At 45.3% G+C, this 22,870-nt stretch overlaps 1 protein-coding gene across 2 annotated transcripts; it reads right to left on the reverse strand.

The window, feature by feature from the left end:
* Positions 1-876: 876 nt before the first annotated feature.
* Positions 877-14,177, reverse strand: C13H20orf173 (chromosome 13 C20orf173 homolog). Of its 2 annotated transcripts, none has more exons than XM_061437436.1 (5): positions 13,543-14,177; positions 13,157-13,335; positions 2,158-2,298; positions 1,900-1,948; positions 877-1,196 (listed from the first exon to the last, which is right to left on the reverse strand). In XM_061437436.1, the coding sequence occupies exons 1-5, from the start codon at positions 14,032-14,034 to the stop codon at positions 1,041-1,043; spliced, it is 1,017 nt and encodes a 338-aa protein (XP_061293420.1). In that variant the 5' UTR covers positions 14,035-14,177; the 3' UTR covers positions 877-1,040. The 2 variants fall into 2 exon arrangements, 1 of the variants encoding a protein (XP_061293420.1); XR_009740474.1 differs by lacking the exons at positions 877-1,196; positions 1,900-1,948; positions 2,158-2,298 and adding exons at positions 11,622-11,915; positions 12,687-12,738; positions 12,872-13,075 and having other exon boundaries at positions 13,543-14,170.
* Between the last annotated feature and the right edge of the window lie 8,693 nt (positions 14,178-22,870).

The following is a 22,870-nucleotide window of genomic DNA, read 5'->3' on the forward strand; positions in this document are numbered from 1 at the left end:
CAAGATAAATGCTTCTCCCCCACTCCCATTTAATATAATAGTTTCCTCTGATTGTTTTGATATCTCTCTGAGTGTCAATATGGACTCAAGGATTTTTTATATATCTACTGTGACTCATCTGTGACAGTTGCTATTTTTGATGCTCAAATTGTCCCATATTTGTTGTGCAGGTTTTCCTTGTACTTTTCTCGTCCAGGCCTGAAACTTTTAGATTAGTGGGGAAAAGTATTTAGAAAATGAAATCCACATTCCAGAGTTGATCGTTGTCTCTGGGATGTTAGTGTGGCTTTTGGACTCACAGACAACGTATTTTGAAAACTGTGAGTTTGAGATGGGAGTGGTTGCACACAATGTGAATATACTTAATGCCACTGAACTGTATACCTTCAAATGACCATTTTTATGTATATTTTACCATAAAACATAACATAAAATTGAGCTCACAGTGATATTTCCTGTTTGAATTTATAATGTCCCAGGGGTTTTACTCTCCCTGTCCGATTTTGTATTTGGTTCCTAATAATATTAATAAAATTACGTATTTATTGTATGATATTTATTATATAGTTTATAATATTATAATAAATTAAAATATTACAGTATTATAATAAAAGTCTACTGAGCAAAATTTAAAATTTCTTTGTGGTTCTTTTTGTCCACAGAATCTATGCTACAAGGGATATACAGTGTATTGAATTTTAAAGGAACTTTACCTCTTTCCCTGGTGATTGTGTTAGCAATTTGATGTATAGTTGGGTTCACTTAATGTGTTTTCAACTTTAGGCTTTGCTTTTTCCTCTTTTTCATTTAATTTTACTTTTTGATAAGGTAAAAATATATATGTGACATAATGAAATGTTCACTGTTGAGAATCTAGAAGAGAAAGTAGTCCTTTAATGTCACCATGTGGGGTTTCCTAGCAGAGTGATCTTCATCCAGGGTACTTCTGAAGCCCTTATCCCTCTCTGACACTCAGAGTCCTCTTGACCCCCTGTCAGCCTCCGGGGGCCTCCAGTGGGCTGAACTGGCTGGAGGCCATCTCAGTTGTAAACAGCAACCTTCCCCTCACACTGCAGCTTAAGGATGACCTGTTGCTCTTCTTTAAAACTGTGCGTGTTGGTCTTGAACCAATATTTATCATCCCAGTAATGGGACCACCTCATGAGCTGGTCTGTCCCAAAACCAAACAAGGATACCTGGGAGATGGGGTAAGAGAGAAGAAGGCTCTGGGGTAGCAGGCTGGATCCCAGGCTGCCTCCACACCCACTGAGCATTCCTTCACCAAACATTCACTTAACGTGAAGGGCGACAGGCTGTTTCCTGGAGCTGGGAGAAGAACAGAGCTCACCTTCCCCAGGGAAGACTCTGAACACACAGAGCCCAGGAAAGAGAGTTGATTCTCATCATGTTGAAGGAAAAGAGAGGATTCCTTGGGGAGACAAGAGGAGGGCACTGCAGGCAGGGGAACAGCATGTGAAAGGCCCAAGGCAGATGTTTAGGGAACCGAGAAGCCCATAGAGAGTGCTGGTAGAGATGAGGGGAGTGGAAGGGTCAGACCACGCAGGATCTTGAAAACCAGCCAGACAACTTTGGGCTTAACCTAAAGTCCCTGGGAAAACAAACACTTTTAGTGGCAAAGGGATGAAGTTCTATGAGCTGCAGACCGCGTCTTATACCTGGTCACAGGTGTGCAAGGCATACAACAGAGTTATGAACCCCAGAGATGGAAAGTGACCATGTTTTCCCAGCCATCTCTGCTGGATGTACTAAAGGAAGCTCAGGCTGATCACTGAGACCTGGGGAGATGGAGGAGGGTGGTGACATGATGTCCATCCAGTGGCCGCCCAACCCGACTCACTGCATTTTACTCCTTCCCCTTTTCCCTCCTGGGTCCCTCACCTTGTCTTCCTTCTCATTACTTCCACGGGTGACCTGGACTATCCGAAATCTAAAACAAGATTGAGGTGGGGGAGTTTCAGCATCATTTGACACAGCCGTCCCCAAACTTAGGTAAGCCTGGGGGGTGCCCTGATAGATAGCAAGGGTCTCTCCAGAGTTCCCACTATCCTCCTTACAATGTCCTACCCTCCACCACCATACCCAGGATTTTCTGCCTTCTGAATGATGCTGTCTCTCTGCACTATGTCCATGACGCACTTCAGACCAGATGAATTCAGAGGAAGCAGCAGCAGCTGGGCACCAGGGTCCTGAGGGCTGTCTATCTCGGGGTATGTAACGCACACAGTGGTCCTTCTTCCCACGTCCGCCTCAAAGCCTTGGACAGGTGCCTGGTTCATCCTGGAGAGAAAAGCAGGATAGACGTTTTGGGGAGGAGGAGGATTTGTCGTGACCTTCCTGGTCTCCACCTTTCACCCTGCACTCACCTGAGGACCACATCATGTTGGTCAATCTTTAGGCCAAGGCCAGAGTCCAATAGGAACTTTGAGTTTCCAACCACTGCACAAGTCCAGCACCCCACACGGTCCAGTGGGTGTGTGGAAGGCCCTTTGGGTGGCTGCTGATTCTGATTCCCAAACTCCTCTGACTCCATGCCCTAAAGTTCATAGGAATGCAGGAGGGAGAGATATAGGGGGTTTTCCCAGGCTCCCACCACCTATAGAAGAAGGTTAGAGCCTGGGGCCACTAACCCCAGAGAGAGAGACGGCCAGGGCCTGGGGTTGGGGGTGGGGACTGGACAGAGACCAAGAATGTGCACTGACCAACCACAATAGCAAAGCATCAAAGGACATGGGCACTTCTGACCTCATCAAGGGCTCAACGTCCATCTCAAAGCGTTCGTCAAACCAGACAGACTCTACGGGAATGCCGAGGCAGGTGGAGCTCTCATGGACCTCAGATGAACAGATACACTTTCTTAAAGAGTTCTGGGGGCAGTCGCAGGTCTTTGAGTGATTTCCGGGCATCTTACGAAGGTCATTCTGGCTAGACTTCTGGTCCAGAAGGAAGACCATCAGCCACAAGATGCAGCTTCAGATATCGAACCCTCATCTCTGGCCCAGACGCTGGTGCCCCAGCAGGCAGTAGATTGGCTCTGACATCATGTAGTGGGAAGGAGAAAGGGCTGGGGTCATCAGACATCCCCAGCATCCCTTGTCCTAGAAACTTCCATTCCTTCTCCAACCCTTCACACCACACACCCTCCCAACACCTTACCTCTCACCTCCTCAGCCACCTGCTAAGCACTGGAAGGAACCCTGCCAAGGCCTGGGCTCAAGGCTGAAAGGACAGGAGAGGTGTCACTTGGTGAGCTCGGTGGTCTCCCAGGGAGACTGGTGTCCAATGAGGTCTTTCACACTGGCCCAGTTATATCCGGGGCCTCATCACAGAGAATGCATTGTGACCTCCTCTGCACAGGCCTCTTGACAAACTCCCCACCCCCACCAACACACACAGAGTCAGGCTGACAAAGGAGGTATGGATTTAAGCTCAAGGGGACAGGAGGGTGAGGGAGCGGTGGCCATGTGCCAAGTCTGCTGTGGAGGAACAGGAGATCCAGAAGGCAAGGACGTGACTTAGTCACTCAGTCATGTCCAACTCTTTCTGAACCCATGGACTGTAGCCCACCAGGCTCCTCTGTCCATGGGACTCTCCAGGCAAGAATACTGTAGTGGGTAGCCACTCCCTTCTCCAGGGGGATCTTCCCAACCCAGGGACTGAACCTGGGTCTCCTGCAATGCAGGCAGATTCTACCGTCTGAGCCACCAGAGAAGCCCTGGAACCTTTTTTTGGTCAGAGAGAATTTACCATTTTGACAAAAGTGAATATTTGGTGTAGTCACCCCTTGAAATCTCTCAGGAGTTGAATTTCTTCTTTTTTCTTTTTTTCCTTTAAGGTTGTTACCAAGATAAGTATTTGAAAACTTTTTCCCAAAAAAATCGCAGGATTCAGAAAGACTTCTAATGTGGAGCGGCAGCCTCCCAGCCTCCCAGCCTCCCTGACTCCTTACCCTGAGGCCCCTCCTCAGAGGCCTCCTCTTCTAACTATTCTCCGGGCATTTGTTTCCATATGTCTAAATAATATGCTTACATAACTGTATCGTGATATTACATACAGACTACCTGCTGTAAATAATCATATCATTATGTTTAGTAATAACCACCTGCTCACTTCGTGACTTTACACATTGGACTCTCTGTTTCTCATTCTGTCACATCAAGACAAGGTTTCTTAAAGCCTTGTTCTCTGAGATGAGGATATTGTGTCTGTACGCTTCTCTTTTTTAAGTGCTTATTTATTTATTTCCCTGTGCCAGGTCTTAGTTGCAGTATGTGGGATCCAGTTCCCTGACCAGGGATTGAACCCAGGCCTCCTGCATTAGGAGTGTAAAGTCTTAGCCACTGGACCACCAGGGGAGCCCCGTGTCTGTATACTTCTATTCGCCAATTTTTTCCTTTTTGTCCTTCCCAACATTAGCAAGCGAAACTTTACATCATCAAGGATAACGTTCAGATTCTGTTGTGTAAGCAATCTGTTGTATCATTACTTTTCACATGCTTTGTTTATAGCAATGCCATCCAAAAGAAATATTCAAGCCACATGTATAATTTTCTAGTGGCCGTAGTCTAATAAAAAAATAAAAGGAAGTGGAGAAAATAAATTTGAATAATATATTTAACCCAGTATGTCTATATATTATCATTTCAACACGTTCTTGATACAAAATATTAAAATTTTGCATTCTTTATTGAAACTAAGTCTTCTAAATAAGAATTGTATTTTACACTCACAGTATTCACAGTATATCTAAATCTTAACATTCAGTTTTCATCAAAAATACATGATCTATTTAAAAAAATTTTACAACCTGAAAAGTAGATCTGCAAACTCCAGTTAAAACAAGTATACTTAGAAGTGTTCCAAAAACTGAATTGCATTCATCTTAAATTTTAGATTGTTTAAAATTAATTTTTTGTTGTATTTCTTTTTTGGCCTTACCATGCCACATTTGGGATCTTCGTTCCCCAACCAGGGAATCAAATTCACAGCTCCTGTGGTGGAAGCATGGATTCTTAATCACTGGAAGGTCAGGGAAAGTCTCAGTTAGAAATTCCCTGGTGGTCCAGCAGTTAAGGCCTCATGCTTCCACCACAGGGGGCATGGGTTCGATCCCTGGTCAGGGAACTAAGATCCCACATGCTGTGTGCCACAGCCCCCAAAAATAATTAATTAAAATTTCAATTTCTCACTAGATACATTCACTAACTCTTCCACCATACTGAATGGCAGAGGATTATAGGCTGATTCTGAAAGTCAAATGTCTGTTCTTAGTGTTTATAATATTGCAACTAGGTAAGCATTGTTTCCTATATAATCTAGTAGTAAACTAGGGCTACTTTCCTCTTCAGATCAGATCAGATCAGTCGCTCAGTCGTGTCCAACTCTTTACGACCCCATGAATTGCAGCACGCCAGGCCTCCCTGTCCATCACCAACTCCTGGAGTTCACTCAGACTCACGTCCATCGAGTCAGTGATGCCATCCAGCCATCTCATCTTCTGTCGTCCCCTTCTCCTCCTGCCCCCAATCCCTCCCAGCATCAGAGTCTTTTCTAATGAGTCAACTCTTCGCACAAGGTGGCCAAAGTACTGGAGTTTCAGCTTTAGCATCATTCCTTCCAAAGAAATCCCAGGGCTGATCTCCTTCAGAATGGACTGGTTGGATCTCCTTGCAGTCCAAGGGACTCTCAAGAGTCTTCTCCAACACCACAGTTCAAAAGCATCAATTCTTCGGTGTTCAGCCTTCTTCACAGTCCAACTCTCACATCCATACATGACCACAGGAAAAACCATATAGCCTTGACTAGACGAACCTTTGTTGGCAAAGTAATGTCTCTGCTTTTGAATATGCTATCTAGCTTGGTCATAGCTTTCCTTCCAAGGAGTAAGCGTCTTTTAATTTCATGGCTGCAGTCACCATCTGTAGTCATTCATTAAAATTCCCTAGGAAAAAAGCTATGTAAGAAATGAAATTTCTAAATCTTTGTACATCTAGAAAAGTCATTATTCTGCCTATTGTGAGTAGCACTGTGTCCCCCTCCAAAAAATTAGCTTCAAGTCTGGACCTCTGGTACCAGTGAATGTGACCTTGTTTGGAAATAAGGTCTTTGCAGGTTAAAGTGAGTTCATACTGGTTTAGGAAGGGCCCTAATCCAATGACTGGTGTCCTTATGAAAAAGGGAAAATGTAGGAAGAGAAGACACAGGGGGAGAGTGCCATGTGAAGATGGAGGCAGAGAGTAGATTGCTGTGTCTGTCTACAAGATCAAAATGGTAAGAATTGCTAGCAACCACCAGAAGCTGGGAGAGAGGCATGGGACAGATTCTCACTCAGATCCCACAAAGGACATCAACCTGAAGTTTGGACTTCTAGCCTCCAGAACTGTAAGATAATAAATTTCTGTTGTTTTAAGCTACCAGTTGTTGTTGCTTAGTCGCTAAGTCGTGTTTGACTCTTTTGCGACCCCATAGACTGTAACCTCGGAGAAGGCAATGGCAACCCACTCCAGTACTCTTGCCTGGAAAATCCCACGGATGGAGGAGTCTGGTAGGGTGTGGTCCATGGGATCGCTAAGAGTCGGACACGACTGAGTGACTTCACTTTCACTTTTCACTTTCATGCATTGGAGAAGGAAATGACAACCCACTCCAGTGTTCTTGCCTGGAGAATCCCAGGGATGGGGAGCCTGGTGGGCTGACGTCTATGGGGTCCCACAGAGTAGGACACGACTGAAGTGACTTAGCAGCAGCAGCAGCAGCAGCAGCAGGACTGTAACCTAGGCTTCTCAGGTGGCGGTAGTGGTAGAGAACCTGCCTGCCAATGCAGAAGACATAAGAGACGTGGGTTTGATCCCTGGGTTGGGAAGATCCCCTGGAGGATGGCATAGCAACCTACTTCAGTATTCTTGCCTGGAGAATTCCATGGGCAGAGGAGGCTGGCAGGCTACAGTCCATAGAGTCGCAAAGAGCTGGACACAACTGAAGCGACTTAACATGCGTGCATGGACTGTAGCCTGCCAGGTTCCTCTGTCCATGAGATTTTCCAGGCAAGAATACTGGAGCAGGTTGCATTTCCTTTTCCAAGCAATCTTCCTGATCCAGGGATCAAACCAACATCTCTTACGTTTCCTGCATCGGCAGGCAGGTTATTTACCACTGAGTCACCTGGGAAGCCCCTTTAAATTACCTAGTTAGTGGTAATTTGTTATGGCAACCCTAGGAAACTAATACAATGCCTTTGGGTTTGATTGATAGTTTGGGTATAAAGGAGTGTAGGTTAAAACAAAAACCAAAAAGAATGTTCTGTCATCGTCTAACCTTCATTACTGTTGGTGAGAGTACGATTTTTTGATCCTTTTTAACTGTAGCAGTTGGAATTCTTGGTCTCAGAAACAGACTGTGGTAAACTTAACTAGAAAGACAATTCACTGGTTAAATATCAAGAAGCTTACAGAATAGATGTGAAAGCTAGAGAACCGGGGTGAGGCTCTAACCAAAGGAGGCAAGATGTAGCCAATGACTCTTCCAGGAACGGCCAAGGATAACAAAATAGAACCCTTGACGCTGTGGGACACAATGGTAGTTTAAGTATGGCCACAAATTCTTTTTGGCTTGTTACATTAGGAATAGGAGTCCATTTCCCCAATTCTTGAATCTGGAGTCATTGTATGACTTGACGTAACCAATGGAATACTGTGTAAGTGACACTGTGTGATGTCTAGCCTCAGCCTTGCAGTTTCCAATCTTATAATACCTCCTCCATCATTGAAGAAGTCTGCGGTGAAAGATTACACAGAGAGAGAGGCTTAGCCTCCAACAACTCCAGCCATCCATTCCAAAAGAAACTAAAAAAGAGTGGATATATGTATTTGTACAACTGATTCACTTTGCTGTACAGCAGAAACTAACACATTTGTAAATCAATTGTAAATAAACTATACTCCAATAAAAATTTTTTTTAAAGAACATTAATACCATTGAAGACACTGGGTGCTCTTTTTCCCCCACCAGATGATAACACCACCAGGAATTTTGTGTTTTTCATTCCGTTGGCTTTTTCTTTTTGCAACATCTATATATAACAAGGACTTCCTAGTAGTCCAGTGTTTAAGAATCCATCTGCCAATGCAGGGGATACAGATTTGATCCCTGGTCCAGGAAGATCCTGAGAGGGTAACAGGCAGGAAGGCCAGGGGTCTCCAAATGGAGGAAATAGCCTGCAAGTGTCAGACATTTTTATCTCTCTTAAGCGGCAGGAGGAAACAAACTAGCAATATTTTTTCCTTCTCTATACAAATTTAAAGGGAGGTTTCTCTTAAAATACTGTGCTGCCATAATGACACCTGGTTTCGCCTAGAGATAACCATTGCCTTTTTCTTATGGAAATGTCCGTCTTAAGCTATGCTAATGTACTATGCCTTTACCTCAAACTCTGTCTCCAAGTCGGTTCCGCCTCTCGGCCCAGAACCTACTTGACAAACCAGTATGGATATTGTTCCCCTAATCTATGTAAATGAAACTATTTGTATGGTGGTCTGCCCTTCTTCAAGATTCAAGTTAATCATTTTATGGCCCAGGAGAAACCATTTGGCGCCAAGATTATCCCAAAATGCATCTTATGGGTGAGGGGCCTGGTGCCATTCTGAATTTTAAGACATTCCTTTCTTTCATTAACAGACTGCTAGTGACTATATAACATCCAGCTGAAGATTAGCAGAGGGGTACTCTTTCTGCCCCCTTCTGATGCCTTTGTCAGAAGCTTTCTCTATCTCCTTTATACTTTAATAAAACTTTATTACACAAAAGCTCTGAGCGATCAAGCCTCGTCTCTGGCCCGGGATTGAATTCTTCTCCTCCGGGGGCCAAGAATCCCGGTGTATTCGCGTGATTCAACAACAACCTTTCAATCCCACATGCCAAGGGGCAACTAAGTCCATGTTCTGGGGCCCTCAAGCTGAATACTGAAGCCCACCCTAAAGCCAATGCTTTGCAACAAGAGAAGCCACTGCAATGAAAAACCCGCGCACTGCAGCTAGAGAGTAGCCCGCACCTGTGCAGCAACAGAGACCCAGTACAGCCAAAATTTGTTTAAAAATCTATGTATAACTAAACAATATATTATTTAATTTTGTGTTTTTAAAAGTTATGGATATAATCATATGTGTTTTCATGCAAGCGCTTTTCTTCTTGAGGTGAAATTCACATTACATACACTGAGCCATTTAAGAACACATTTCTGTGGCATTTAGTGTATTCAGTGTCACGCAGCCAGCAGCTCCCTCTACTTTCAAGACTTCTTCATTCAACACCCCATAAAAACACACCATGCCAATCAAATAATCACTCACTGTTCTGCCTAACCCCCAACCCCTGGTAACCATGCATCTGTTTCCTGCTTCTAAGAATTTGCCCATCATGGGTACATCACACAAAATGAATCATACGATATGTGACCTTTTGTGTCTGTCTTTGAAACTGCACAACTCAGATGGGATTCGAACCCAGGCAAAATTCAGGTTGGGGGGGATGGTGCTACCACGTGGCATATGGGATATGACTTCCCAGACCAGGCATCAAACCTACTTCCCCTGCGTTGGAAGCATGGAGTCCTAACCACTGAACTACCAGAGAAATCTGTGTTTTTTTGGTTTTATTTGCCATACCACATGACTTGTGGGATTTTTGTTCCCCAGCTAGGGACTAAACCCGGGCCCTCAGCAGTGAAAGCATCCAGTCCTCACCGTGGATCACCAGGGATTCCCTCGAATCCACCGCCTTTTATTTACTTATTTATTTTAATTGGAGCCTAATTGCTTTACAGTGTTGTGTTGGTTTCTTTACAACTGCCTTTTAATTGAAACCACACACTTGGTCTCAGGACTTAATGAACCTCAGGCTCTTTATGTCTCAGTGCAGAAGGAATTCAGCAAGAGGCAAAGTGATACGTAAGAAGTAGATTTATTTGTTTGTGGAGACAGATACACTCTCTATGGACAGAGTGTGAGCCATCTCAGAGGCAAAACCCTGGAAGGTTACACATTCCATAGACAGAATGCAATCCATCTCAAAAGGCTTTAGATTGGTTTTTACGGGCTGGGTAAGCTCATAGGCTAACAAAAGGGAGGCTCGTTCCAACTGTTTTGGGGAAGGCACAGAAATTTCCAGGATTCAGGCCACTGCTCACTTTTTAGCCCTGTTAGAACTGTCATGGTGCCTGTGGGCGGTGTCACTTAGCAAATGTTGATGTATTACAAGGAGTGTATAATGAGGCTCAAGATCCACTGGAAGTTGAATCTTCTGCCTTCTTGGACCTAGTTGGTTCTAACCAATTTATATTGTATCTTCAATGGCTATGTCATTCTTTTAAAAGTTATGCCCTGTCCCCTTCCCTCCTATTCCAGCTTCTTTTACTTATCATGTTTTTGCGGTTCTTCCAAGTTGTAGCATGTGTTAATACTCTGCCCTCTTCTGATGGCTAAATAATATTCCACTGTATGGACATGTCACAGTTTGTCTATTCACCATTTGAGAGACATTTGGATTGTTTCCACCTTTTGGCTATCATGAATAGTACTGCTATAGACATTTGGGTTCGAGTTTCTGGTCAGACATGTTTTCATTTCTCTTGGGGACCTACCTAAGAGTGGAATTGCTGGCTTACGTGGTATTTCTATGTTTAACCTTCTGATTAACTGCCAGGTTATTTTCCATAGGAATGAGGCACTGAGCTGCTGCCCATAGAACTCACTAACCTTATCACATACTCACCAAGTTCATGGAACTGCAGAAGAGCTACAAAGACTTAGTTTTGACTCCAGATCTAGCAAATTAATGAAGTAAAAGATAACCTAAAAACTTTTCTACAATAAAAATCCAGTCTGCTGGTCAAAACATAGTTTTAACTTTTAAAAATTATATTTATTATTGAATGTATAATATGGGTCTGTGGGACATAGTCCAAAAGGTATAAAAAATAAGTGAAAAGGAGGATTCTGTCCCTTTCTTGCTCCCCTCCTACCCAGTCTCTTCCCCAGAGGCAACTACCACTCAAGTGTCTTGTTTATCTTTCCTGAGTTAATTGGTAATTTTGCAAGCATATACATCTATAGTGTTTAATAAAAAGTATTTTAAACGCAGACCAGAGGTTAAAAGAAAACAGGAAGCCCCTAGATGTCAGAAATGAAAAGAGAACTGAAAAACAGTATTGGGGGGGGGTGCTTAAGATGCTTAAGGGGCTGCCCAGAAACTTAGAAGTTTAATGCTCATGCAGGCAGAGGACCTTGATCCTAGGGGAGGCAGAGAATCAGAACAGAGGCCCCCACAAAACACTGGGAACCTCAAACAGCTGAATCTTTGGTGAAAAGCTGGGCTCCCCCAAAATTCACCCACCAGCATAGGATGATATAAGCAAGCTTATCTCTTTTGTCCAGTGGGAAATGAACTTCTCTGGATACTCAGTCTGGGTCTGCACTTGGCATGGAGCTGGCTCTAAATTTACACCACCTGCATGATCCAGGGGACCAGGCATAGAAATTAATGCAGATATTGTCCCTGAGCTACGAAAGTCAAGTCGGGCCCTTCCTCCGCAACACTGTCCTCGAAGGGAGGAGAATCAGGCCAGGATTTTATTCAGCACCAGACTGATCACTATACAATTTCCTCTTGCCCTTTATCCCTGAATGTCCCCAGAGTCCTGCCGCAACTCCAAGACTCCCTTGCATTCAGGCCCAAAGGACAAGGACTTGTGTGGACTTGTGTGAACAGCGAGCTTGTCCACTGTAGCTGACCTCCATTTCTGCTTCTTGCTGAGCATGGACAGAATCTCTGTTGGTCTGATTAGCATCCTCCCAGTAAGGGGACCACCTCCTTTGCTTTTCTGATCCAGATCCAAAGCGGGAATCCTAGTGGATGAGAGAGGGATGTATGCATCAGCAGGCTGAATCCTGTCTTCATCCCACCGCCCTTCATTCAACATCAAGGGTGACCAGCTGCCTCCTGAAGCTAGGAGAATGGAGCTCACCTTCCCCAGGGGAGACAGAGTCTGAGCACACAGTGTGACCCCAGACCCCGGAAAAGAGCATCATATGATTCTCATCGTACTGGAATAAGAGAAGGTTCTTTGGGGAGACAAGAGGAGGGCATCCCAGGCAGAGGGAGCAGCGTGTGAAAAGGCATGAGGCAGCTGGCATGTGTGCGGAACTGAGAAACCCGTGGTGTGAGCCTGGGAGAGATGAGGGGAGGCGAAAGGTCAGACCACACAGGGTCTTGGAAGCTAGGCAGAAACTTTTGGACTCTGTGCTGAAGGTATAGCTTGGAAAAGTTTTGTTTTGTTTTGTTTTGTTAATTTTTTGGCCATACCACAAAGCATGTAGGATCTTAGTTACCCGACTAGGGATCAAACCTGCATCCCCTGCATTAAAAGTATGGAGCCTTAAGCACTGGACCACCAGCAGGGAAAAGTTTTAAGTGAGGAAAGAACAAGAATCTTTACTGAGTCACAGGTACGCAAGGCCCAGAACAGAGCCATGAGCCCCCAAGATGGAGAGTGCCCCGGTTGTACTGGAGGAAGGTGGGGCTGATCGCCAGGACTTGGAGAGGAATGGGAGGTGGCCAACCTGGGTCCCAGTCCACAGCGACCCACAGCCACATCTTCCCACCTGTCAAACCCTTACCTGGCCTTTTCTATCTTCCATTCTGCTAGGGAACTGGACCACCTTCAGAAATCTAAGGAAGAATTAGGAAGTGGAGGGGTTTCAGCAGCCCCTGAGACCTGGGAAGGTCTGGCAGGTGTGCCCAGTAAGCCAGGAGAGTCTCCTTGGAGGCCCCTCTGTCATCCGCTGCAGTGCCCTCTCCTTACCTGCCACACTAAGAATGTCTGGGTTCCCAGACCACCATCTCCTCACTCAGAACATCTGAAGTCCACGCGAGATCAAAGAGCTGCAGGAGCAGCAGCAGCACTTGCCTCCAAGAACCCTGGCCCCTGGCATTCCTGTGGGAGACGGAGCATCTCGTGGTTTGGTTCCCCAGCATCTCAATGCCCTGAACAGGGACCTGGTTCATCCTGAAAAAAGAGAGTAGAAACTGAAAGAACTCTAGGGGCAGGTCTGGCCATCCAGTCCCCTGCCCTTTCCTCGAGGCTCACCTGGAGACCATGCTGAGTTGGTTGACATTGTTGCTGATACTGGCAGCCCGCAGGATCTTTGAATTCCCCATCAGGGCACAAGTGCCACAGAAGATATCAAAATAGCTCATTAAGAGTTGGGGAATCACCTCAAGCAGCTTCTTCCACACTCTGCCCAGCTCGCTTGCTGCGTTCAGGTCCTGAAAACAGCAGGAGAGAAGAGATGGGGGGCCAAGACTCAGGTATTGGCTCCTGGAGGATGGGAAGCAGATCTGAGTGGGTGAGACCTCCATCAGGAGATCGGGAGTTGAAGCTGTGAACCAAGGGCAGGGGTTAGGGACAGAAAGTGGGAGGTAACCTGGGCCCAGGGGAGGACGGGATGGGACACCCCAGTGTTGACCACTGACCGACCACCAGAGCACAGCACCAGGGCGCGTGGACTCTGCTCCTCCCATCAGGGACCCCCTCATCTTCTCATAGCCTGCATCAAACCGGTGCTCTCCAGCTGTGTGGTGGCAGACAGAGTGGTTGAGACTCCCGGACGGGCAGCCACATTGCCTGAATTTGAACCAAGGGCAGCTGCAACGCCGTGGTGCCATGTCCATCCATTTTTCCTGGGGTGCCGAGTCAGTCTTCAGATCCAGGCAGGGGGTCACCAGCCACAAGAGGAGCATCCAGAAGACGCACAGGACAAAAATCTGCCACCAGCGCCTCATGTGTGGCCCAGGCGATGGCTCCAGTGGCAGGCGGCCAACTGGTTCCTCTACCTGGGACTGGGAGGGGTGAGGACCTGAGGTCGTAGACAGCCCCCCAACTCTCTGTCCTGTGGGCCTCCGTGGCTCCCCAGACCTCCACACCACACCTCCTGCCAAGCCCTCATCTCCCACTTCTCTGTCCATTTGCTTATCCCCAAAGGGCCCTCCAACTGGGCCTGGGATGGAAGGTGTGAGGGCAGAGAGGTAACATATGGTGTGTCCCTGATCCTTCCCACAGAAGGAGGTTGAGCTCTCAGTGGGGTCCTCCCTGCCAAGGGGTATATTACAGATCTCATCACAAAGTACACATTGTGACCTCCCTCCTTTAGGCACAAAGCCACCACCCTATCCTGTCTGTCACACTCAAGCTGCCTGCCTTGAGTGCAAGATCCACATAGACAGGGACTGACCTTTACATTTATATATATATTTATATATATATATTTTTTTTTTTTTTTTCTTGGCTGCCTCGGGTCTTAGTTGTGTCACACGGAATCTTTTATTATGGTGTGTGGGCTTCTCTCTAGTTGTGGCACGTGGGCTCCAGAGCACACAGGTTCAGTGGTTGCGGCAAGCAGGTTTATTGCCCCCATGGCACGTGAGATCTTAGTTTCCCAGCCAGGGATCAAATCCACGTCCCCTGTACTGGAAGGTGGATCCTTAAACACTGGACCGTCAGGGAAGTCCTGTGATTACCTTTTTCACCTCTGAATCCCTAAGACTTAATCATTTAATAAATATTTATGGGATATAGGAACAGAGTGGACAGGGAAACTTAAGTACTATTTATGTGTGACGGCCCCTCTGCAATTGCTCAACTTCGTCTCAGACTTCACTTCTGTCCTCTAGACCCCCAAACCCGGCAGTCTGTCGCACCCTGACTTAGCTGTCTCAGAGACCCATCACCCCGGACAAGCCTGAGACTGAACTCATGTTGCTCCTTTTAAACCAAACCCTTCCCAAGACTTCTGTATCTCAGCAGATGCTCCTCCACTCACCTCTTGCTGCAGCCAGAAACCCATATGCTATCCTTGACTCCTCCCTCTCCCATGATTTCCAAATCCATTTTTAATCCTTTTGTTTCTGTCTCCAAACAACCTTCCTCATCTCCAGCGTCACTCTCTTAATTCAACCCTGGCCTGTGGAAGATGTTAAAAAACAAAATGAAAAACTGAGTTGTTTTTAAGGTTTTTAATAAAGGGGTGGGGTTAGAAACCCATTTTTTCAAAAAATCAAAATGTTTTCTTCCATGGGATAAGAACAGGAAAACAGTTGTCATAACTAGTGAAAATCTGCAGTGGGTATTTTATTGCTTTAAAAAATTCACCAGGGGATTTTTCTGGCAGTCCAGTGGTTAAGGCTCCAAGATTCCACTGCAGGGACTATGGGTTTGACCCTTGGTCGGAGAACTAGATCCCATATAAATACAGCAACAACAACAACAAAAAATCACCAAAAAATTTGAGTAAGGTCTGTAGACTAATTGATGCTTTTGAACTGCAGTGTTGGAGAAGACTCTTGAGAGTCCCTTGGACTTCAAGAAGATTCAGTCAATCCTAAAGGAAATCAGTCCTGAATATTCATTGGAAGGACTGATGCTGAAGCTGAAAATCCAATACTTAGGCCTCCTGATGCAAATAACTGACTCATTAGAAAAGACCTTGATGCTGGGGAAAATTGAAGGCAGGAGGAGAAGGGGACGACAGAGGATAAGATGGTTGGATGGCATCACCAACTCGATGGATATGAGTTTGAGCAAGCTCTGGGATTTGGTGATGGACAGGGAAGCCTGGAGAGGTGCAGCCCATGGGTCGCAAAGAGTTGGACACGACTGAGTGACTGAACTGACTGCAGACTAATTAATTGTGTCAATGTCAATTCCCTGGTTTGTGTAATGTAAGACGATACATCAAGACAAATGGGGTGATGGGTACATGGGATCTCTTTTTACTATTTTTATAATTTTTTATATGCCTATACCTATTTTAAAATAAAAAGGTTTTAAAAAATCATCTAGAAATAGATGCATAGTAAGCTTTATTGGTGTTTCACTTACATGAACTAACATAATATTTTTGTTGTGAAACACTCAAAAACTTACCACTTAAACCTTTTTAAAGTATACAATAAATCAATGACATTTAGGACATTCACACCATAATGCAGCCATCACCACTACCTAATTACAGAACATACTCATCATCCCAAGTGGAAACCCCATACCCATTAAGCAGTCGTTCCCCATTCCTTTCTTATGCAGCCCTAGCAAAATATAACCTTTTAAAAACATCCTGAAACATTAGCTTTGGTTTTGCGTTTTAGCAATTTTATCAAGGCACAATTCACGTGCCATAAAATTCACACATTTTAAGTGTATGATTCAATAAATGTAGACAGCTGTATAAGCATCACCACAACCCAGTTTTAGGACATTTCCATCAGAAATCCCTATTTGCATCTGCAGTCAATGCCACTCCTCATTCCAGGCAACCACTACCCCACTTTCCCTAAAGATTTGCCGTGTTTATAAATGGAATAATACAATATGCAGTTTCTTATATCTGATTTCTTTTCCTCAGCATATTATTTTTAAAATTTATAATGTGTCATGCACCAGGAGTTAACTCCTGCTGTTGAGTAGTATTCCACTGTGTGGCTAGATCGCATTGTGTTTATCCACTCACCAGCTGATGGACATTTGAATTGTTTCCACTTTTTGGCTATTATGAATAATGCTCCTATGAACATTTGTTTACAAGTTTTTGCAGGAACATGCATTTTCATTTCTCTTGGGTAGACAGCTAGGAATTGTTGGTTTACATGTGCATTTATATTTAAGTTAAGAAAAATCTTTCAAAGTATTTTCCAAAGTGGCAGCAGCATTTTACACTTATCACCAGTAATGTATAAAGGTTGCAATTTTTCCACATTCTCAATGACATTTGGTTTTGTCTGTCTTTTTGATTATAGCTATTCTAGTGAAGACTCTACACATGGACATCACTAGATGGTCAACACAGAAATCAGATTGATTATATTCTTTGCAGCCAAAGATGGAGAAGCTCTATATAGTCAGCAAAAACAAGACTGAGAGCTGACTGTGGCTCAGATCATGAACTCCTTATTGCCAAATTTAGACAAATTGAAGAAAGTAGGGAAAACCACTAGACCATTCAGGTATGACCTAAATCAAATCCCTTATGATTATTCAGTGGAAATGAGAAATAGATTTAAGGGACTAGATCTGATAGAGTGCCTGATGAACTATGGATGGAGGTTTGTGACACTGTACAGGAGACAGGGATGAAGACCATCCCCAAGAAAAAGAAATGTAAAAAAGCAAAATGACTGTCTGAGGAGGCCTTACAAATAGCTGTGAAAAGAAGTGAAAAGCAAAGGAGAAAAGGAAAGATAATAAGCATCTGAATGGAGAGTTCCAAAGAATAGCAAGGAGAGATAAGAAAGGCTTCCTCAGTGATCAATGCAAAGAAATAGAGGAAAACAACAGAATGGGAAAGACTAGACATATCTTGAAGAACATTAGAGATACCAAGGGAACATTTCATGCAAAGATGGGCTCAATAAAGGACAGAAATGGTATAGACCTAACAGAAGCAGAAGATATTAAGAAGACGTGGCAAGAATACACAGAAGAATTGTACAAAAAAGATCTTCATGACCAAGATAATCATGATGGTGTGATCACGGACCTAGAGCCAGACATCCTGGAATGTGAAGTCAAGTGGGCCTTAGAAAGCATCACTATGAACAAAGCTAGTGGAGATGATGGAATTCCGGTTGAGCTATTTCAAATCCTGAAAGATGATGCTGTAAAAGTGCTGCACTCAATATGCCAGCAAATTTGGAAAACTCAGCAGTGGCCACAGGACTAGAAAAGGTCAGTTTGCATTCCAGTCCCAAGAAAGGCAATGGCAAAGAATGCTCAAACTGCTGCACAATTGCACTCATCTCTCACGCTAGTAAAATAATGCTCAAAATTCTCCAAGCCAGGCTTCAGCAATACATGAACCGTGAACTTCCAGATGTTCAAGCTGGTTTTAGAAAAGGCAGAGGAACCAGAGATCAAATTGCCAACATCTGCTGGATCATCAAAAAAGCAAGAGAGTTCCGGAAAGACATCTATTTCTGCTTTATTAACTATGTCAAAGCCTTTGACTGTGTGGATCACAATAAACAGTGGAAAATTCTGAAAGAGATGGGAATACCAGACCACCTGACCTGCCTCTTGAGAAACCTATATGCAGGTCAGGAAGCAACCTGACCTGCCTTCGGAGAAGGCAATGGCAACCCACTCCAGTACTCTTGCCTGGAAAATCCCATGGGTGGAGAAGCCTGGTAGGCTGCAGTCCATGGGGTCACAAAGAGTCGGACCCGACTGAGCAACTTCACTTTCACTTTTCACTTTCATGCATTGGAGAAGGGAATGGCAACCCACTCCAGTGTTCTTGCCTGGAGAATCCCAGGGACGGTGGAGCCTGGTGGGCTGCCGTCTATGGGGTTGCACAGAGTCTGACACAACTGAAGCGACTTAGCAGTAGCAGTTACTATCGTGTGAAATGAGTGTAATTGTGCGGTAGTTTGAGCATTCTTTGGCATTGCCTTTCTTGGGACTGGAATGAAAACTGACCTTTTCCAGTCCCGTGGCCACTGCTGAGTTTTCCAAATTTGCTGCCATATTGAGTTTGAGCGAACTCTGGGAGTTGGTGATGGACAGGGAGGCCTGGTGTGCTGCGATTCATCGGGTCACAAAGAGTCAGACACGACTGAGGGACTGAATTGAACTGAACTGAAGGTGATTGTTCTGATAATTTTGCACAGTTTCATTGTTTTAAAAAAAATATTTATCTATTTATTTATTTGGCTGTGCCTGGTCTTAGTTGCAGCACATGGGATCTTTGAACTTTGTTGCACTTCGTTGAACTTCCTCTGACCAGGGATTGAACCCAGGCCCCGTGAATTGGGAGCCCAGAGTCTTAGCCATTGGACCATCAGGAAAGTCCCAAATATACTTATTTCTTTTAAAAATAATTTTATTAATATTTATTTAGTTTTTGCTGTGCTGGGTCTTTGCTGCTGCTCAGGCTTTTCTCTAATTGTGGTGAGAGGGGGCTATTCTCTAGCTGCGGTGCACAGGCTTCTCATTGCTGTGTCTTCCGTGGTGGAGCATGAGCTCCAGAGTGCGTGGGCTCATTAGTTGTGGCCCCTGGGCTCTAGAGCACAGGCTCAGTAGTTGTGGTGCATGGGCTTAGTGACTCTGCAGCATGTGGGATCTTCCCAGCCCATATCTTCTGCATCGGTAGGCGGATTCTTCACCACTGGACCACCAGGGAAACCCTCAAATATACTTATTTCTTCGATGATTTAAGGAAAAGTTCATTTATCCGAGTCTCATGTAAGGTGAAAGAAGGCTGTGACTGGGCAGAATGAACCAAGGAAAGGGCCTGAAACCTTCCCTTCTCTGGTCAGGCTTAGGCTGCATCTACATGTGACCAGTGACCCCCTCTTCCTGCAACCCAGTGTGCAGAGTGAGGCACTCCCGTACAGGATCCAACTGCTCCCGTGGCCAAAGGACCTCATGTTGATGGGGGAGGACTGGAAGCATTAAGGGGAAGCCTGACATTGTGAAGAGCTAAGTTTCCAACTGGTCAGCGTCTTGGTATCCTGTGACTTCTGCATCATGCTCACCTAGAAGAACTCTATGAAGAGAAAGGACTACCTACTTCTAGAATTCCTAAAGCAGAAAGTCTCTCCACTTTGCTGTCCCTATTACATTCCCTGATTTTTCCTTCACAGTGCAAGGCACATTCTCCTTTATTTAGGTAGTTAATTAATTACTTTATTTTTTTTTCCAAAAATTTTTATTATGGTAAAATACACATAACATAAAATTTACCATCATAACCATTTTCAGAGCACAGTTCAGTGGTTTATATAACATCCATACATTTTGTTGTTGTTTACCTCTTCCTACTCCCCACTGAAAGCTCCTCAAGAGTAAGTATGACTCACATCTTTGTTACTCACCATGGTATTGCATAACAGGGGATACAAGAAAAGGGAGTGAAGAAGTGTGTTTTAGCGGGGAACCCCACTGAGGAAGGAGGGCTTGGAAGTCAAACATGAATGGGCATAGAATGGACATATGACAGAGAGGAGAGGATAATTTCTGTCAACACTGTTCATGGGCATCCAACTGAGAATAGACTTCTCTTGCACTTGGTGGTGGTAGCTAATGTGTGGGAAAGACCCATGCTCTGGAGTCAGAAAAATCAGGCCTTGAAGCCCAGCTTTGCCCTGTTAACTCCCCCTGCAACCTCGGGCAAAGTCAGTCCAACTCTTGGCTTCTTTATCTACAAAATGGGGTTTGAAATAGCATCGACTTGCCAGGGCTGTTCTGATGTAGAATATGCTCAGTCGCTCAATCATGTCTCTTTGTGACCCCATGGACTATAGCTCATCAGGCTCCTCTGTCCATGGGATTCTCCAGTCAAGAATACTGGAGTGGGTTGCCATTCCCTTCTCCAGGCTGATGTAGAATGGATAACAGTAATTGGCATGTTGTCAGTTTTCAATTAATATGCATTAGCCCTTTCCTTCTTCCATTCCTAGCAGGCTGTAGCCTGCAGACAGAAAGGGGGACTCAGCTTCTCCTGAGTCGGACTGCCACAATGCACCCAGCTTGTGTCCCTTCTCTTTCTCCTGGAAGCCTTCCCTGACCCAATGTGTCAGTAATTTTCTTCTATGGACTCTCCAGAGTTCCCTGAACCCCTCTTTACAAAGTTCTGGTCTGTGTGTGTGTGTTAGTTGCTCAGTTGTGTCTGACTTTTTGCAAGTCTATAAGTTGTAGCCCACCAGGCTCCTCGGTCCATGGAATTTTTCAGGTAAGAATATTGGAGCGGGTTGCCATATCCTACTCCAGGGAATCTTCCCAACCCAGGGACTGAACCTGCATCTCCTGCAGTGGCTGCTGCTGTTGCTGCTGAGTCTGCTTCAGTCGTGTCCAACTCTGTGCGACCCCATAGATGGCAGCCCACCAGGCTCCCCAGTCCCTGGGATTCTCCAGGCAAGAACACTGCAGTGGGTTGCCATTTCCTTCTCCAATGCATGAAAGTGAAAAGTGAAAGTGAAGTCGCTCAGTCGTGTCCAACTCCTAGCAACCCCATGGACTGCAGCCCACCAGGCTCCTCCGTCCGTGGGATTTTGGCAGATGGGTTCTTTACCACTAGAGCCACGTGGAAAGCCCAGAAGCTCTGATCTAATGCTACTGAAATGATTTGAGCTAGGCACCTCCACTAGCCATGCTGAGGAAAAGCACTGAGAGGCTGTTTGGGTAGAATTAACCCCAAAGCCTCTTGGTCCCAGAGTACTTTGAGGTCCAGAAGAAATGGGTTGGAAACAGGCTTTGCCATTAATTCCTACCATCTAGGCCAAGTTGGCTTTCCCTGGTGGCTCAGATAGTAAAGAATCTGCCTGCAATGCAGGAGACCTGAATTCAATCCCTGGGTTTGGAAGATCCCCTGGCGAAGGGAATGGCAACCCACTACTAGTATTCTTGCCTAGAGAATCCCTTATGGCAGAAAATGAAGAGGAACTAAAAAGCCTCTTGATGAAAGTGAAAGAGGAGAGTGAAAAAGTTGGCTTAAAGCTCAACATTCAGAAAATGAAGATCATGGCATCTGATCCCATCACTTCATGGCAAATAGATGGGGAAACAGTGGAAACAGTGTCAGACTTTATTTTTGGGGGCTCCAAAATCACTGCAGATGGTGACTGCAGCCATGAAATTAAAAGACGCTTACTCCTTGGAAGGAAAGTTATGACCAACCTAGATAGCATATTCAAAAGCAGAGACATTACTTTGCCAACAAAGATCTATCTAGTCAAGGCTATAGTTTTTCCAGTGGTCATGTATGGATGTGAGAGTTGGACTGTGAAGAAGGCTGAGCACTGAAGAATTGATGCTTTTGAACTGTGGTGTTGGAGAAGACTCTTGAGAGTCCCTTGGACTGCAAGGAGATCCAACCAGTCCATTCTGAAGGAGATCAGCCCTGGGATTTCTTTGGAGGGAATGATGCTGAAGCTGAAACTCCAGTACTTTGGCCACCTCATGCGAAGAGTTGACTCACTGGAAAAGACTGATGCTGGGAGGGATTGGGGGCAGGATGAGATGACTGGATGGCATCACCGACTCGATGGACGTGAGAATGAGTGAACTCTGGGAGTTGGTGATGGACAGGGAGGCCTGGAGTGCTGCAATTCATGAGGTCGAAAAGAGTCGGACACGACTGAGCGACTGAACTGAACTGAGAGAATCCCAAGAACAGAGGAGCCTGGCGGGCTATAGTCTATGGGAAAGCAAAGAGTCAGACACTAGTGAGCAACACACACACACACACACACACACACACACACACACACACAGGGCAAGTTACTTAGCTTTTCCACGGCCACAGTTTATCCTTGAGAAAAATGGATATAAAAGTCACACCGACTTTACAGAGGTGATTCTCAAGCTGTAACTGCAGGAAATCGCCTGGGAGTCATTCCTAGAGTTTCTGATCAGCAGGTTTGTGTCAGGGCACAATAGTGTGCATTCCTAACCAATTTCAGATGATACTGAGGCTGCCCATTGAGGACACTGTGAAAACCACTGTTCTAGGAGGTTCCAAGAGTCTGATGTGAAACTCGAGGTGCAGCTCCGGGCACAAGGCAAGCGAATGCTGCCATTACTGTGTCTATCCGGTGGAGTCCTCTTCCAGGCACTCTGCTCCACAGAAAACCTAACCCCTTATTTCTTCACTCCCTCAACCACCCCACCGGAGCGGGTTCCAGCCGCCAAAGGCAGGAGCAGCACAGGTGGGCGGGGCGGCCTGAGTGAGAACGCAGCAAGAGGTGGGGCCAAGCGTGGGCATTGCTGCGCCTGCGTGCCGAAAGAGGGGGCGTGGCCCAAGCTCCAGGC

Source organism: Bos javanicus, chromosome 13 (assembly GCF_032452875.1).
Source record: "Bos javanicus breed banteng chromosome 13, ARS-OSU_banteng_1.0, whole genome shotgun sequence".
NCBI lineage: Eukaryota > Metazoa > Chordata > Mammalia > Artiodactyla > Bovidae > Bos > Bos javanicus.

Bases quoted from the DNA above. Each gene is read 5' to 3' on its own strand.
- C13H20orf173 (XM_061437436.1), bottom strand. From the start codon at position 14,034: ATGGACAGAGAAGTGGGAGATGAGGGCTTGGCAGGAGGTGTGGTGTGG. The intron at 1,949-2,157 runs GTGCGTCATGGA...ATCTTGTTTTAG, and splicing joins CTGAATTCATCTGGTCTGAA to ATTTCGGATAGTCCAGGTCA. The intron at 1,197-1,899 runs GTGAGGGACCCA...CCCATCTCCCAG, and splicing joins GTAATGAGAAGGAAGACAAG to GTATCCTTGTTTGGTTTTGG.